We start from the raw sequence: 19,279 nt of genomic DNA on the forward strand, positions 1-19,279 counted from the left end.
GATCCTAGAAAGTGTCAGACTATAGGTCAAGAAGACAGGTGAAGTGTCTCATTTTTAGTGTATGGGGGCCTTCAAATCATATACCATGTGGGTGGATTCCTCAGTAATGTGTGCCGTGCACATATACATAACATACTATACTATACAAAATATATACACATACACTATATACACATATCGTAGGGTCTGCCTACTCGTTCCCTTTTCTTAAAGTAGCTATGATCTTTTTCTTAGTTTAGATTGATGGAGCTACTTCTGCATCAAACATTCCGTGACCCAGGTTATAACTTTAGACTTCGCTTCATTTTTATCATATGCAGTTTAAAATTACAATTCCTACAGTAACCAAATAATTCATAATCAATCAGTTTTTGTGGTATTGAGGCCTCAGTCTGTTCTGGTGTGTTTAGTGAGGTATGTAACATTAAAAAGATCATGTCGCTGCTAATCCACTGCGGATGTTAGGAAATCCTATGTTCTTTGCCTCAGGCTCATCTTACCACTTGACTTCAGCCCATTTCACTGAAAGTTCATATTTTAAGATATGCTAACTCCTGAGAGTTCCTATTTTTCTAAACTGCAAGAATAAATCAAATTTTCAAAATTCAATTCAGATTTGGTAGAAAACTATTCTGTAAGATGTCAATAAGTCCTTTAGTTTTACTCAGGTATAGATAGTGGGGCAGAAAGCTGGGAGAAGGGTGGGTTAGGGACGAAGGAGAACATTCAGGGACTCCTGGTCTCTAATTCTGGTTTGGCAACATTTTAAGGCAGAAATTCTGAACACTCTCTATCTCTCCACTCCCAACACACAAGATGAGGGATGTCCACACTTCAAACACATTCACAATCAGCACACCCTGAGTTAGGAGCAATTCCCAGGAAGCTAACTACCCCACTCTTTCCTCTACTCAAGAAAGCCTTAAGTGGGAGTAACATACAAAGAACACAACTTGGTAACTGCAGTAGATTCTAGGCACAGTGTATTGCCCTCTATCACTTCATTGATGGTCATGAATACGCCTGACCCTCACAGAATTCTTTGGTTCTTCTGCTAATAGCCAAATGAGGGCAGATTCCTCTCCAACCATTAAGGACCACATGCCCATTTCTGTAAGTTGCTATTTTTGGAATCAAGAATCAGTAAACTGAGAAAAATGAAGATTTATTTTTGGTAATAACAAGACAACTAATTTGAATAAGGCACATTCTTCAACATCCATAAGAAACAAATGCAAAAGCAACTGCCGTTACATAAGAGAGAAGGGAAATGCCAAGAAGTCTGACATTAATAATGGCAAAGCCCATTTATTTTTTAAGTACAAAAAAAGCAAAATGCAGGTGGGTTTGAAAGTCAGTGTGCTGCTTTTTTTAAATGACAGGGATGGCAAATAGGTTTAAATCTCATGTAATCTCTGATGACTGGGAGAAATCGCCTGGAGCTTTGTGTTAATATCATGTTGAGGCCCAGTATGGGCACGGGGAGAAGGGAGCTTGTAATTGCTGGGGGCCAGGGGTGGCAAGCATAACACTGTCTTGCCAACCCTGCCCTGTGCAATATTACTCAGCCGGTTGCTTCCAAAGTCCAAAATATTATTTTTTGTTCATGTAAGTGCTCTTAACGAGGGGCAAATTTAGTTTATGAGCCTCAACGAGGAAAAGTGGGAGACCATTTCCCAATACAAGAACCAACACAAGTAGCCATCTATGGATTTTTAAAGACATCAAAGCAAGCTGAAACAGACACTGCAGGTAACACTGGAAGGAAAGGCACTGAAGACTCAATTTATGTCTTTACAGATTAGAGGATACTGGTTGTATTCTTAGGCCATTTGGATTGGGTTAGTGCCGTTCACAAGTATGAAGGTATTTAAAGTTTGTGGGAAAAAAAGAATTAAAAGATAATACGAATCCTTCTACAAGCTTTCTGAAGTACCCTCGTGTGTGTGTGTATGTACATATATACTAAATATTACATTTTTAAAAAGAGGCTGAAAAGCAGTGCTGTACAAATCAGAAGTTATAGGGCAGTTCATTAGTTGGAAATGAGTTTTAACAGTCCAGCTTCAGTCAGAATGAGGCAAATTTAGGCCCACATTGTTAGGTATTTCACAACCTAGCACCTAAAACTTAACATAAATAGGAATAAAGCTTACATTAAAGTTATCTGGACAAACTGTTTTACATAGATATCTTAACTTTACTTATTTCTCTCTAGAATTGGTAATATTTTCTTTGCAAATATATTATTCACAAGCATTTTCCATAAAGATAAGAATCAACTTTCTCGTTGAACAAGTGATACAGTGTTCAGGGTACTTAGCTTCAAAACAAAAACAAAAACAAAAAAACCACCATGACTCCTCAACAAATTAAAAATGAAATATATTATGCTCAGATTAGTGAACAAAACATTAAAATGAAGACTGATGTTTAATTACATACAAAGGGTCTTCAAAAAGTATATTATCTTTCAATTCTATTTTCCCACAAACTTTTTGAAGTACCCTTGTGTTCGACTTGAAAAACAGATAAAAACTGGTTTCACAAAATGATATATTAAGGGCTTTACAAAGATGTACTTTATTTTTATAATTGTTATGTTTTGTTTTCAAATGACAAAAGAAAGTTTTCATGTTGCTTTTTGCGAGTACTTATCTACAAGTAAACTGTATGAATATAAGCTTTATTCCCATTAAATGATAACCCTAATCAAATATAATAATTATATTTTCTATTTAACACCATTGTTTGCAGTACTAGAGACCTGTATTGCTGCATAAAAATTCTGGTCGGATATATGTAAATACAGTGCTGGTGAAGATCATCTTGCTGAATTACTATCACTCTCACACGCCACACATGTTTGTTATGTTTTAACATCAATGCTCATTATGCTTCTTGTTTAACAGATAAAAGTATAAGTCAAACAATTAAAAGCTGTTATGTAAAGTGCCAAAACCACCTCAGTGAAGTAGCATTGTTCAGTGGGGTCATTAGCTGAGAGGACAGTGAGTCACAGGTACGCTGAGGCTAACTAACCCCCATAAGCTTGGCAGCTTCCAAATAAAATGTATTGGAATTGCTAACTGATTAATCTAAAAAATAGAAATAAAAACAAACAGCATCACTACCTTTAGTGATTGAACCCCCTAGAACTTTTCTGCCAAGCCCTGGAAACTAACTAGAAAACCTAAAATTTATCCTATGGGGGGAAAACAATGCAAAGACAGTTTCTGATTCTATCACTTGCTTCTACAACTCTGGTATTACTCAAGAAGTGATTTATATTAATATATAACGTAACGAAAGTTGTCCTGTGATAATAATTAAATGGTGATGTTTAGGTACCATGTATGGTATCATATGCCCACAAATCATTTTTCTAAGTCAAATAAGCAAATTATCTACTACAATAATGAAAGGTGAACTATTAGATACACGAAAGAAAATTTGAAAACTTAAAAAATGTAAAAAATAAAAACAATCGAATAGAAATTAACCTGAGAGTACATTAGGTAACAGATTTTAATATTTGTATATTTAAAAAAATATAAAGTTATATACTTTAAAAGTAATCATTTTATTCATGAAAAGACCCAGAACTAACATACTGCTTCCTTTTAAAATGGTTTTTGAAATAGTGAGTGGACAGGAAACTAACAAGCCTGTCAACTGCACTTATACATGGAAGGAAAAGTGTTTTTAACAAAGGCTCAACAGTAAAAAAAAATTGTGACTTCGATAAATCTATTTTTCTAAATTATATTGAAAGTAAATGATACTCAGTTGAAGGAAGAAACAAGAATCTTTGTTTCAACCATGGTCTGAGTCACAGACATTGATTAGGTGGTGTGTATACTTCATACTTATTCTTTTATAGACCTGAGATAGCACAAGTCAGCAGGCCAACATAACAGTTCTACAAGGCACTATGGATTTTGTTTGATGTAATGCTAGCATCTAAGACTAGAAATACAGAAAAAAAATCAAATATGGCATATAGATTTTTCAATTTTCTCTGATTTTATATTGAATTTACATTGATTCACTATGCTTTAATTTTGCGTTCAGGTCTTTTCTCAAATCTATTGGAAGATTCCTTCAAAGTCCCACATGCAAATTGTTCCTTCAGCTACGCCTCTACACTCAATTGAGCACAACTTGAGAACAGATTTATGTGTTTTTCCTGTGACTTCCTTCCACATATCTTTGTGATCTTTTCAGGTATCAATAAAGATCCCTATATCTTCTTACTGTTTCCTAAAATCCTTCCATATTTTAATCACATGACTTCTTATATATGATCTCATAGAAGCAGAAAAGGCCAAAACCTAGTTGAAACATTCCAGGATCATGGTGATAGTCCATATAATGGAACAGACCCTTTGTTAGGTCTAGATCATTTTACTAGAGTTCTGCTTACAGAGCTCAAATACTAATCAGCAACTACTTTCTTCACATATACTGTTCTGAATCTTTGTTACAATCACAGAACATGATCCAACAATTAACACTGGCCATTAAAATCTCTGTGAATCTATCTACCATTTCTGCTTCCCCTCACTAAGTATAGTATCTCTTGCATTTCTCTAATTCTTAACCTAAGAGTACTTCTAATTGGTTGGTCAAGAAATAAGCTGCATTATATAATGTTCCATCCCTGCATAGCAAATAAGCTATGGCGAAGTTAAGCCAATATGTCCATATAAAATCTACTATTAAATTGGTTATTAAAATACATTCTGCTGAAAGGGCATTCAAACTCTCATGCTAGACAATTATAAAATTTCATTCAGGGGAGACAGAAATGATGATTAACAGAAATGAACAAAAGCATCAGAAACATGCTAGTAAATGCTAGCTTATACATTCTGCTGTTCATCTGTAGGTCTTTATCCTTTGTAAATAGTGTATCTATACAATAAACCTATATTTCATCTTTGTCCTATTTTAAGTTTTAATACATTCATTTTTTTCTACTCATTTCCTATTTTCTAGGATGTTTTTTCACGTAATCAGTGGTTTTCAAACTTCATTATCAGTGAAACTCTTTGTTCCAATGAAATTTTATGGAGAACCCCAATATATAAAATAGTCAAAAGCAGAACTGCTCTGATACAAAGGGGAGGGCTGCCAGCAGACACAGCTTGAAAACCACTGCTCGAAATTATTCAAGAAAGCTGAAGTAAAGATATAGCCAATTGGGATTTCTTCATTTCCAATTATTATAAACAATTTCCCCATTGATTCCATTTCTTAAGAATGTTTTTAGTACAGCTGTTTTTTCCTCAGCTCATTAACGGAATAAAAGCACAGTGCCTAACATATAGTATTTAGGTAAGATCTGATGGTTTTATTTTTCATAGTACTCAAAAGTGGAAACTAGTATAAGATACAATCTCAGAACTAGGTTATTAAAGCAAGTTTTTAAAATATTTAATATGTGATAGAAAATTTTTCTAAAAATTATCATTGCTTGATAACTGTAATTACTTTAGTCCAGCTATAAACACTTTCCAAAAGGCTGAATCTCACTTAAGAAAACAAAAATCACTCTGTAGTTACTCTGAGAAGGATATTTTCATGTGCAATAATTCTATTGCTATATTTTGGGATTTAAAAAAATTACATGATATATATTACTCAGCATACATAACATGATATATTTCAAACCTGATTTGCTTGAAAAGGCAAACAAAAAAAGGTCAATTTTTAACTCTGTCAAAGCTTAGATTAGAAAGATTTTAGAAAAAGTAACAAATGAAAATTTTTTTTCTAAAATAAGCTCATTTATGCTTTTCAGGCTATTTCCTCATATTTATCAACCACCTTCCATGTAAATGGAAGGCCTTTAAACTGACTTTTCATAAACCTATGCTTTCCATAACCAACTCTGTGCTTAGCTCTATAAAAGGCATCCCTGTTCTTCTATGTTCCTCACTGGCTGGACCGGGAGAACCAGGTGTGAAATGCGGCTCCACAGCCCACTCAATTTGTCTGAGTCCATGTGGTTGAAGGAGCTGGGAGTGTCAGAGTTGGTAAACTTGGCCCACAGTAAATCCCTCACTTTTTCTTCAGTTTCTCTTGGGCCTACACTTGCTTTTAATGTTTCCTCTTCTAGTAGGACAGTCAGGACCAGGGCCACATCTTTAAAGGCAGCATTCTCATGATCACAATATTTGTAGAAGATCAAGGTGGAGCCCGCAGGAAGGGATTCAAAGTGGTACACCACGGCAGCCTTCTGGCCATTCTCAAATCCATAGCTCAGCTCCATGTCAACCAACAGCTTGACTGTGTCACTGTCCTGCGAGGTTCTTCCAGCCCCATCAATCTCAATGGCAGAGGCTTTCTGGAAAGAGGTGTAGGCATCAGCAACATGGCGGCTCAGGCACTTCAGGGTCTCTCTTCCCTCTCGAGCTGCTGTAAATATGATGGTGGCTGGCTCAGTGGGGTTTGAAGCATTGAGGTGCTTCTGGAGAAACTTACATCCTCTGTGCCACACGAAGGAACTCTGGCCTGGAAATTTATCCTTCAATTGGCTGAACTGAGCTAAGAAGGCTTCCAAAGCTGGATTTTTGGGTACTTGCTGGGCTGGAGAGGAATAGTAGCTATGAACAGAACCCAGCACAATGGCAACAACCAGGAAGCCAAGAAAGATGCGGCCTGTCAAAGCATGAGAAAAGAATAGAAAATCGGAGAGAATACGAGTCAGAAACAAAGCCCGCAGTAAGGTCAAATGATGCAGAGATTCCGTCAGGTTTTACTAGAAGTGGCAAGTTTCTTTTGCCTAACTTGTTTAAACTTTCTGTTATTAAGGTCTACCAGAAATACCTTTTTTTCTAATCTGTTCTCTAATTATACAAAGATACAATTTATTTGTTAAAAGGTAAAAGCCGAGTTTATGTATTTGTTGTTATAACTAATAATGTGATTCAGAAATAAGCTATCAGGATTTTCTTGCACCTTCTCAAAGTACTTCAACCTACAGCAGATCATTTCTTTTTTAGGGGTCAAACCCTAATGCCCCCTGAGAAGTTATTACTAACTGAAAAAGCAGTTTTAGTTTCTTGTTTATGAAAAACACTTCCTACCAAAGTAGGAATTTTCATTGGTAAGCAAAAATATCACCCAGCATCCCTAAGAGAAAAAAAATCCCTAAAACTCTATTGCTTTATTTTACTAAGACTTATTATCAAACATTAAAAAAATATATATTAATATTATGTTAAAACTGTTTAAATCTGCTAGTTTTCTAGGCATTTTCACTTAGGATTTCTAAATATGAATCAACAGTAAATAAAATAAAGTTTGTTCTCACCATAGATCCAAAAACCCTTTTTATTAGTCTTTGTGTCCAGTGCATTCTCTTTGTTTTCTTCCAATTTTTGTGTTTCTTGTTGATGACTTTCAGCCTCTGAGGGAAAAAAGGAACAATATCACTTTTACACAGTACACTAATGAAAGTACATATACCTTTGTAGCTTTCACCAAGCCAAAGAATCCTTTGACTGAGAGGATTTCTATACTTTGTAAAAATCTTCTTTTATTTTAAACAAAGCTAAATTTTTTCCTGTCTTTTCCTTAAGGCTCACTATTACTTTTATTCTACTTGGAAGAATAAAATGAAGTGCTGTGAAATTCACTCAAGGATACTATTGCTACATTCACAGTTCCTCATGGCCCCTTACATCAAGTACAAAGAAGCATTCTAATAGTACAGCCCAACCTACCTAAAATGTGGTTCAACAAAATGTACAAAATTGAGAAGAGATTTAAGAAATATCTGTACACAATACTCAACATCACAGTTCAATGATGCTCTAATTCCAGTGTTCAAGTCTCACATGGCCCCTCAAGACCTCAAGTATAAAAATAACACGGGTACTAAGTGCAGAAATAGGAGAGATTACTGCACAGCTGCACCATAGCTTACAAAAGCAAGTTTGAGACTGTAAAGGAGGTATACAAAGCAAGGATTATAGGTGAAGAAAATTTATAAACTATGTAAAAACCTAGGTGCAGGGTGAGCATACCAATTTTAAAATATGTGGGTGAAAAGACAAGCAATATTTTGTAGCACTCTAAACTAAAACACTCTAGAGTCTAGATGTGCGCTTGATCCTAGCCAGGTACATCTATTAGCATAGAGAAGTGGAATCATCTTCACCTATAAAGGATAGTTCACATCACACCAACAAATAGGTTCTTAAAATATCCTACCATGGAATTAAAGACTGAAATGATTTTTAACAATCACCTACTCCAACCCCCTACTTAATGTACGGTTAAAAAAAAGGTCCAGGGATGTTAAGGGCCTTGCCCAAGGTCACATAGAGATGTGGCTGAGTTGTGCTTAGAATGAGGTTTTTCATCTCCTAGATTATAGAGGAGCTCATTCCACTATACAGAGTTGCTTCCCACATATAAACTGCACTTTTTAAACTATTTTCTTTTTCTGCTCACAGTGAACCTACTTAATGGTGAAATTGTGATGGCAGATAATGGTCCATATAAATCATTCATTCATTTATTTGACAGACATTCATAAAGTTGCTTCTATATGCCAGGTGCCAGAGATATACAAAGAATGAGAGAGAAGCAGTTCTTGCCTGCACTGAAGTTACAGACTATTCTCATGATTAATGAATGAAACATATATTCGAGATCAGTTACTGATTTGCAGTGAAATATGAATTACTAGCCCTTGGTCAAGTCCCTGATGAAGAGAATGTCTTATATTTTATATTCCTTTGCACTGTCAAATGGGCATTTTTGACTGAGCTCTTCAGAGTACTTAAAGTACAACTCCACATACACAATCGCAGAAGGTGAGAGTCAAAAGAGACCTTGGATATCATCGCATCCAACTCCTTCATTTTATAAATAGAAAAGTAAATACCAAAAAGTTAAAAGAGACTTGCCCAAAGTCACCCAAATTAGCAAGCAGTAGGGCCACAACTAGAATCCACATCTCTTTAGTGCCAGTTAAGGATTTAGCACACTGCAACTCTTTACCTTCATAAGGGAAGATACACTTGTTCCTCCTATTATACAAGCAGGGAGAATATCAGGTATATTGATTTGCTCAAAGTCCTTTAAAACTGAAATATGACTGAGTTAAGGATAGTGCACCATTAATATTTATTTTAAAATATACCCATCTCTTGATTTATACATTTAGTTTCCCCAAAAGTAAAAGATTTTAAAAATTGTTAAGTCAAAATATTCTCATAAGAAGGGCCGACCCGTGGCTCACTTGGGAGAGTGTGGTGCTGATCCCTGTACAGGGATGGCCGGTTGGCTCACTTGGGAGAGAGTGGTGCTGACAACACCAAGTCAAGGGTTAAGATCCCCTTACTGGTCATCTTAAAAAAAAAAAAAAAATTCTCATAAGAAACAGAGAAAAAGCCAGAGGCAAATTTTTAAAGTTATGCTGCTTTTTGTAATATTGCATTAATACAAACAGTAAATAAAAAGATTGTTTATGGCCAGCCTTCAAAAAATAAAGATTGTTTACAAATGCAGTTTATGCATTTAATGTAACTTAATGTAGAGGAAGCAACTTAATGTACAGGAATAACTAGTGTAGGAGATGAGAAACCTCATCAAATCTCAACTCAGCCATACAGCTTTGTGCAACCTTGGGCAAGGCCCAAAGGCTTTAATCCTATAAAGACAGACTAAACTCCTCTGAAAAGAAGGACCTTGACTTACACTGTGTTCTCAGTAACAGAGCAATACAAAACAGGATAGTAATTCAGTGGGTTCTCTCACCTGGTGTCAGCAGTCGCCTCCTCAGGGTATCCTGGCTCTCCAGCCCTAAACTGGAATGACCAGGACTCTGGGCCTCCCAGAAGTCTGCAGCAGGTGGCTCCTGAGAAGCCCCGGTACTGTCACTCGCTTCCTCAGGGAGGGCTGCCGAGCTGCTTCCTGAGTGTGCACCTGCTCTTCCTACTTTGTCACTTGGAGAACAGTTAGGATCTGGATCCAAGGGTTCTTCACCCAGACTTTCTGAAGGAAGATGACGCCCTTGTTCTCCATCCTGAAAACTCTGGTTGTTCTCATGTTCTATTTTATCCTTTGGATATTTCCCCAAATTTGTTTCATCTGGACTTTCTGTTTTATCACCCAGATCTGCACTTTCTGGACCTATTACTTGTATGTCTTGGTGGTCTCTGTTAAGACCAGAGGCAAGGTGTGGGGTTTGAGCTTCTTCAGTGGTACTTGCTGTGACTGTGGTCTCCTGGGCCTGAGAATGTATTGATGGATCATTTTCCAAATCCTTTTGACAGTCTATTGAGATAAAAATTTACAATTTTTATTGAAAGAAATTTCTTCATATTTTTGTATTTTAACAAGGTCTCTGATTAATAATATTTATAGGGTTTTCATGGTTTACAAGGCACCCTTTCTAAACATTATTTCTCTTGGCTCCCACTAAAAGTGATTAAAACAGACAAACTTATCATGTTAATAAATCTAACAAATAACACTAATGTAAAACAATCTTGAATGGCAGAAGCAACTTTTGGTTATATTAAATATGAGTGTACTTCAAAAAGTTCGTGGAAAAACTGAATTAAAAGATAATACGAATCTTTACATGAACTTTTTTGAAGACCCCTTGTATATCTTCTTCCCTAATGAGAGGCAATGATTATCAGTGGTAGCTAAAACCATTATGCAAATAGATGGCTGATGGGGAATTTTATAATGGATGAATCAGATTGACAACTACTGAACTCACTGATCAATGACAAAAACAGGCATCGTTAACTTCCCAATACAATGCAAAGGGAAGTACACTACACACATATGAGGTATTCTTGCCAACAACTGAACTGGAATCAGATCAAGCTTCTCGAGCTAACTACCAATTCCCAAGAAATTCAGGGATAGAGGAATATATTAAACTGTTCCTCAAGAATGTAATCAACAGAATGTGGGAAATTCCAAGGGACAAAAGATTCTATCTCTTTAATAATGGCAAGAAATAAAAATAAATGGAATGAAAGGCGGGGGGAAGGGGCAAGCTATTGATTAAGAGAAACTTAAGAGACACATAAAGCAAATACAATATGTGGATTACAATGTTTACATCCAGTTTCAAATAAACCAGTCATTAAAGAAACATTTATGAGACACCAGGAAAATCTGACCACCAGATATTTGACAATATTAAGGGATTTTTATTCATCTTTCTAGTTGTGATAAGGGCATCATGATTTCTTTTAAAAATCCTATCTTTTAGAGATAGGTATTCAAGTATTTAAGGCTAAAATTACAGAATGTCTAGAATTTGCTTCAGTTAAATGATATGAGGAAAGGGAAAAGTGAGGAAGCACAGACGAAATAATATTAGCTACATGTTGACAGCAGATGAAGCTGTTTAATGAGTACACAGAGGTTCACTTCACCTCTCTATTTCCTCTTATATATGTTTGAAATTTTCTATAACAAAGCTTTAAAAAAAAAAAAAAAGCAACCTAGAAGATCTATCAGTCGATTGTGCAGTGTGTGGCCCAACTGTAGGAGAAAAAAAATTATGAGACAATTTGGGAAATGTGAATACTGGCAAGACATGTGATATTAAGGAATAATTGCTAATTTGTTTTTTAGGTGTGATGATAATATTTTGGTTATGTTTTTTTAAAAGCATCTATCCTTAAGAGATATAAACTATTTACAAATAAAATATCTTGGATTTAAGTTCAAATAATCCAGGACAGGCAACAAGGTCAGCTTTATGTTGGTAATAGTTGAAGATGGATGTTGAGTATATGCGGGGTTCATTATACTGTTCTACTTTTATATATTTAAAAACTCATATAATAAAAGGTTTAAAATAAATATGTCCTCTTTCTCTTCTGAGAAACCAATTTCATATTCTGCCTGTTTTATATCTCCTATATATACATACACAGGTACTTCAAAAAAGTTCATGAAAATATTCATATTAGCTTTTATTTTTCCATGAACTTTTTGAAGCACCCTCATATAAGCTGGATAAACTTAAATTTCATCCTTACCTATAATTGAAAGTTCCCCTCTAAATATAGCACATCATATTAATTCTTTTTAATTTTACAAATATAACTCTGAAGATTTGTCTACTATCTGTTTTTAAAGATGCACTGTATTTTTCCAATACTATAGGTTCCTGCTGTTGGAGCCTTTAAAACATTTACCTTCCATATAATGGTAAAATTCAATAAATATGAAAGAATAAGAATAATCATAACAATTCAATCCACTGAATTAGCTTTTTTACTTCAAAACTTCAGGTTTTAGTCATCAGAAATTTTCCCTTACTACAGCCCTAGTTTCCTACAGCACAAACGTCAGTGCTGTACAAACTAGTCTTACCCTCTTGAGGATCCCTAAGTCCACTGTCGGTCATGTTTGTGTTCTATCTCTTCAGAGTTTGGGATACTTTTTTTAGTATCTGGTTTTCCTTGTAAAGATGTCTTGTTTTCTTCTTGTCCCAAGTCCCAACAGACTCATGCTTTCCGTGGACCCAGGAAACAAGGCATATATAGGGTGACTAAAATAAAATAAAAAAAATTAAATGACTTTTTATCCATACAAGGGAGAAATACCAGTTTCAGCATTAGTTCTTACATCTGTTTATTTGAGTTGTATTTCTTCTCTGAAACTTTTAAAACTTTTTTAGTGAAAAGTGCTTTCCAGTTTTCATGAGGATCATACTCCAAATCCTAGGCTGCAAAAAGAAAAAAACCCCAGACTATTAACCTTGCATATATGTCTTAATCTCCTAATAGATTCTTGTGTAGTTTAAAGAGTATAAAAAGATCGAGTGGGCTAGCAGGTTAGCTCAGTTGGTTAGAGCGCGGTGCTGACAGCAGCAAGGTCAAGAGTTCGATCTCCGCACCAGCCAGTTGCAAAAAAAAGATCAAGTGACAAAATTTAAGAAGAATAGCTTTGAAACCAAAATAAAATATAATTCTAAGAGTGGAAATTTAAGTTGCTACTGAGGCAATCACTGCAGATTCCTTTATGTGTTCAATTCTGTCCCATATAATTTTCTCCCAGTCTACCTATATAAAGCTTTCACTTCCCACTAACACATAACAATGCACATAGGCTACCTATAAACAAAGATACCTGCCTTGAAGTACTAGGAAATACAGATTTGGAATTACATTGCTGCTTTCTTAGTGGTTTTCTCACAGTATTCTTTGTAAAATATGGAGACAGATATCCCTTTATATGATACCTTTTCATGCAATGCTCAAAGAAGACAGATAAACTATTATGAGCTTTCTACAAAAGAAATCAAAATCAGAGGCAATTTATAAGCAATAAACTTAATCATATCATTTTATAGCTAAATCTTATTTTTTGTCAAAAAAAATTGATCAGCAAGTTACTTAACCTTCATTACCTGTAAAAAATGAAAGTAAGGATTGCTAAGAGGATTAAATACAGAAAAGCTTTGTATAGTGTTATATTTTTTGATAGCATAGTTGAGAGGCTAGCCAACTAGGCTTCTTTGTGTTTTTCTCACAGTATTCTTTTGTAAAATTAAATTTTACCAATTAAAACGTTTAATTCCAAATGCCTCGCACAGTGCCTAGTGCAGAGTAAGAACTCTGTATTTTAATCAAAAAGCATATGAAAAAAATGAATGAATGTATGAATAAAGAGTGATTCCCTAACGGAAGGGGGAAGTTAGGGACAGGCCCTTCTTTCTGCTGGTGTGAACACTTATGAACATGTCTCACATTTGGAGTGTTCCTTGTCACCCCTTTTATCTTCAAGCTCCCAGGACTGGGGTTTTGGCTTTTCTTTTAATTTTGCCATCATATGTTGCAATGAGGGTTTCTCTCCTATCCTAGCTCATGACAGAAAGTAAAAAGTCCCTAGTCCTTTTTAGGTTTCTTAAAAAAAAAATTTTCCTGCCAGCCAAACAAAGAAAACAATAGGTAAAAAGTTTGCTGTGTACCAGTGACAAAACTTTTAGAAAGCAAAGATGCTATTCACAATAACTGTAAGGTACCTAGTAATAAAAATAAAAAGGTACCTAGTAATAAATCTAACAAGAGTTGTGCAAAAACTTTGGAGAGAGGTGAATTTTACGTCATGTAATTTACATCTCAATAAAGCTGTTTTTTAAAAAAAGAATTTTAGAGAAAAAGCATAAAACTTTATTGAAGGCTATAAAGAAGACCTAAATAAACAGAAAAACATCATGTGCATAGACAGCAAGATTCAAAACCATTGATGCCAAATTTCTGCAAATTAATCTCTAAATTCAGTGCAATTTGAAACAAAATCTCAAGTGAGCTTTTTGATTATTGTTGGTTTCTAATTGAATGCACAAGCTGATCCAAAAATTCACAAAAAGTACCAAAGGATCAAGAAGAGTCAAGATAATTCTGAAGAATGGGGGCTTTCATCACAGATGTCAAAGACTTACTATCAATTTACAGTAATAATAATAATGGGGCACTTGTGCAAGAATAGACAAAAAGAACAAATAGGAAATATGCATATATATGTAAAGGAAACTGGCTAAGTGACAAAAGAGAAAGAATGGATTAATAAATAGATAGTTTGGGTGCAAGTGACTATTCAAATGGGGAAAAAAATTACATTTCTATCTCCCATCTCACACAAAAATCAATTCCAGATTAAGGACCTAAATTTGAAAAGCGAAACTTTGAAACTTTCAGAACAAAATATCAAACATCTTTATAACCTTAAGGGTTTCTTAAGTAAGATATAAAATACACAAACCGTAAAGGAAAATTTGACAAATGTGATCACATTACAAAATTTTTAATTTCTACACCAGAAAAGATATCAAAATTAAAAGATATGTCACTGATCTAAAAAATATCTGTAACACATACAACCAGTAAGGGATTAATATCTAGAATACATAAAAACTCCCATAAATCAGTAAAAGACAAATAGTGCTATTAAAAAGTGGGCAGAAGAGATGAACAAACAGTTCAACAAAGAAGAAACCTAAAAGTCTAATGAATATGTAAAAACAGTAGCCAAGGAAATGCAAAATAAATTAATGATGAGATGCTACTTCACAATAAGCAGATTAACAAAAAGTTAAAAGTCAGGCAATATCAAATGTTAGCGAGATCTGGAGAGCTCTTGAACCCAACTGGCAGTGAAGTAAACTGTTACTACAACTTTGGAGAGCAATATGGCATGTAAAGACACACATATTCTACAGATCAGCAACTCCACTTTTAGATATATGCTAGAGAAACTCACATACCCAAGGACATCTGTTACAGCATTAAAATGAGGAAAAATTAGAAAACCTAAATATTCATTAATAAGGAAATGAGTTAAAGAAACAATGGCATATTCTTACAGCGTAATACTATGTGTAACAACTAAAATGAAAGAATTAGATTATCTCAAAAAGTTGTAAGAATACAGCATTAAAGCATTTATATAAAATTTAAGAAACATAAAACAATACTATATAGAGTGATTCAAAAAGAATTGGACAATGGAATAAAAATGAACCAACTACTGATACATGCCACAACATGAATGAATCCAAAAAACATAAATGGAAGAAGTGACACATAAGAGTTTATGTCCACTCATATGAAGTTCTAGAATAAGCAGATGATTATTTTCTACAGTGATAGAAAACAGGTTAATGGTTACTGAGGGAAGGAGTATAGGCTGGAAAACAGCATGAGGAAACCTTTTGGGGTAATGAGAGTGTTTCACATCTTTACTGCGATGGTTCCATTTGTCATAAACTTAAAATCTCTGTATTTATTTTATGTAGATTATCCTCAACAAACTTTATTGCAAACAGAACTGAATGCATTACAAAACATATTACTTGATAATGAAGTTGCAGTCAAAAACAATATGCAAAGGAACCATCACTGATATTTCTATAATCTTATGAATGCTCAACACACTTTTCCTATCAAAAAGCACACATCAATTATGTAGCCCACTTCATTCAGCCGCTTTGTAACATGTCACCACTGTTCATTGTTGAAATGGCATACCCTCACAGCTGCAAGGAAAAAGTGGGACAAACAACGTTCTTTTTTTTTTTTTTTTTGACCGGTAAAGGGATCGCAACCCTCAGCACGGTGCTGTCTGCACCACGCTCAGCCAGTGAGCACACCAGCCACCCTATGTAGGATCCGAACCCGCAGCCTCGGCGCTACAAGCGCCACACTCTCCAGAGTGAGCCACAGGGCCGGCCCACAAACACGGTTCTTGACACAAACTCACAAAAAGTCACATGGCAGGGTATCTGAGAGATCTGGAGGCCACTGTTCCAGGGGCAAGTCCTCTTTTGAACAGTGTCCAATCCATATCAGGAAATGTGTCCCAGTAGGAACCTCTGGACTGAGTAATGGATGTGAGGCAGAGCTTCATCCTGATGGAAAATGCGGTTGCTGGAGACTTTTAGTAGTTGCAGAAAAAGCCATTCCATATGAGTGTCCAAAAAATATAACTGATGGTTTCTTTTGCAACAAGAAACTGATGAAGACCATGTGTTTTATATGGTGAATCCCTTATAAGTCCAATTGTGAAATATTGGTTTTCAATGCCCCATACGTGGAGATGATAATGACTCATTTCTCGACTTAAGCAAAACTAGCTTCATCACTAACAGTTGTCTCTACTTCCCTGTAACCCTAAAATCTGCAGCAAAACTTGTATCATTTTGCTGTAACTATTTCCATTAGGGCTTGAAAGAAGTTAAAGATGTAAGGTTTTATTCTCCCTTTATGAAGAATGCACTAAATGTAGGAGTAGGCTGAAGAATGACTTGATTAATTTTGATTTCCTGGGACTTCCCTAAAGAGGGATGCAAATTTGCCTCACTGCTTCCTCTGTGTACGTGGCTGCCCTGTGCTCTGTCTTTTAAGTTGTACTCTTTCTGCTTCATCTCATTGTACAATGGTAAACACTTTGACAAGTGGTGGATGTCACTGTCTGGTACACCAAATGACTTTTGTACTGCAGTCACATAACCAAGTTTAGAAGATACTAATGTACAAAATTAAGTGCTGTAAAAGTAACAACAATTGATGTATATGTATAAATTTGATACTAATCAAGTTTTGAAAGTATTCAATTACTTTTGTTCCTGTATATTGTTTACGTGTATATAAACATGTAACAAAAATAAACACATAAACAGGATACACATCAACTTCAACTCAGTGCTTGCTTCTTCAAGGAATAAGAGTGAGTTTTAACTGTATATGCAGTTCCTTAAGAAAATAAAAAGAACTGAGGTAAATGTGGCAAAATGTTAATGTAGTGTAGATGTGAGTACACAGGTGTTTATTATATTATTCTCTGCACTTTTCTGTATGTTTGATGTAGTAATGATTTTTTAAAATGAGTAGTAAAATAAATTAGCCTCTGTAGGAAAAGTAAGAATCAAAAGGAAAGGTCTGTAATGGTAACTCTTTGAGTCCACACACAATGAAGTTATGTGAGGTATTTCAAAAAGTTCATGGAAAGATTCATTTTATCTTTTAATGCTATTTTTCCACGAACTTTTTGAAGTGCCCTTATATTACAGAGGTATGCTTCAACCACAGCCTCCTATACATTGTGTCACAAGCAGCTGGGAGGAGATAGGACAAGGACAAGCTGCCTGTGAGAACAAAACCCAGGCTGGGAGAGCAGTAGACCTTACCCATCCTCCACTTCATCCTGCAAACCTCTAGTGTTGCCATGGAGACCTGGGGGAACCCTGGGAAAGAGGGAAGGGGTAAGGCAACAAGAAGCACTTAGATTTAAATTAAAAAAAAAAAAAAAAAAAAAAAAAAGGAGAGGGAAATTAGAAGTTTAGCAGCTAAGAAGAGCAAAAGAGAACCAGTCAGTCAAGGATGGTAGATTAGATATGAATGCCACCTATGACAAATGTATTAAGGATTTAAGCTCTAGGGTTATAAGACAGATATCTTGACCCTCACACAATTTACAATCCTGGTGTGGAAACAAACAACATATAAAGCATACACAACAACTATAATACCTAATATTTACTGAGCACCTTCTTTGTGCTGCACCTTCTTTGTGCTAGGCAGCATTCAAAGTATTTTATGTATTAACTCATTCAATCTGCAAAACTATCTTGAGGCATGAACTATTAATATTCCTACTATTTTACAGATGAGGAAACTGAGATACAGAAAGATTAGGAATTTTATCCAAGAAAACACAACTACAAAGGACAGAGTCAGGATTTAAACTCAGGTAGTGTGGCTATGGGACCCAAGCTTTTAATCATGATGCTAAAGAAGCTTATATTAAACATACTACAAAACACCCTGACTCTGGAATACCTGAATGTAGGTTTGAATTGTGACTCTAGCACATATAACCTCAGCGATTTGCACAAATCCTTCAACTTTTCTCAACCTGCTATTTCAGTGTTGTGGAAAGTCTCAGGTGATATATTAAATCATACAGCAATTACATCTACCATAATTAAGATTATAAATGGACCTAAAAAATGTGACAAGGATCTGCCTTGGGTCATCCATCCCTCCGGGCCTCTTAATCTTTATACCTAAGACCATTTGACTGACAACTACAGGCTCAACCTCAGTCCCAAGACCAATCTTGTCCTTCACTGGGAGAGATTTAAGGAGTTTTAAATAATTCAGCATCAAGTTCTAACAATTGGCTTTAATCACTGTTCTAAAACTAAGACTATCTTACTCCCTAGTTCTAACTTCTGCCTTGCTGTCCTGTAACTTCCCTAGTCCTGAAGGTTTACTATGTGCTATATGATTGATATATGTTATCACATTTAAACCCTACACAGTGTGAGGTAGGTATTATTACACTACATATATTTCACAGGTGAAGAAACTACATAACAGAGGTTAAAATGCCCAAGATCACTTAATAATGTCAGAATTAGAATACAAACCCAGCTAGCTGAAAGGCCATTATTTTCATTCTATAAAAAGCAGTTTTCAAGCCAACTCAAAGGATGCCAGGGGAGACTGGAGAGATGAAAGGGGTTTGGCTCTTCTCACTTTTACAGACACTATGACATGTGGATTGCCACATATTCTTTGGATGCCATGAACTTACTTTTTTCCTTGCTGTTTGCCTGGGCTTCCTTCTCCTTTAACTCAGAGATGAATCTTACCTCAGATTCACCTCACCCATATTCCATGAGAGCCACCTCTTTGGTGGATATATTTTCTTCCCAGTCTGTCCCAGCATGTTCCCATTAACCCTCCCACTCCCAGGTCTGCCATATAATAACAGT

At 35.3% G+C, this 19,279-nt stretch overlaps 1 protein-coding gene across 1 annotated transcript in view; it reads right to left on the bottom strand.

Annotated features, from left to right (window-relative positions):
• Window positions 1-2,559: 2,559 nt before the first annotated feature.
• The window catches only part of LOC103590647 (torsin-1A-interacting protein 2-like), a 30,281-nt gene continuing 13,561 nt past the window's right edge, over window positions 2,560-19,279 (bottom strand). Inside the window, exons 2-5 of the mRNA XM_008572936.1 lie at window positions 12,370-12,547; window positions 9,778-10,296; window positions 7,322-7,417; window positions 2,560-6,666 (exon numbers count right to left, since the gene is read on the bottom strand). Coding sequence (XP_008571158.1) covers window positions 5,909-6,666; window positions 7,322-7,417; window positions 9,778-10,296; window positions 12,370-12,403 — 1,407 coding nt within the window. The 5' untranslated portion in view covers window positions 12,404-12,547 and the 3' untranslated portion in view covers window positions 2,560-5,908. The remainder of the gene's footprint in view (window positions 6,667-7,321; window positions 7,418-9,777; window positions 10,297-12,369; window positions 12,548-19,279) is intronic.

Source organism: Galeopterus variegatus, unplaced genomic scaffold, assembly GCF_000696425.1.
Source record: "Galeopterus variegatus unplaced genomic scaffold, G_variegatus-3.0.2 Scaffold850, whole genome shotgun sequence".
NCBI classification, from domain to species: Eukaryota; Metazoa; Chordata; class Mammalia; order Dermoptera; family Cynocephalidae; genus Galeopterus; species Galeopterus variegatus.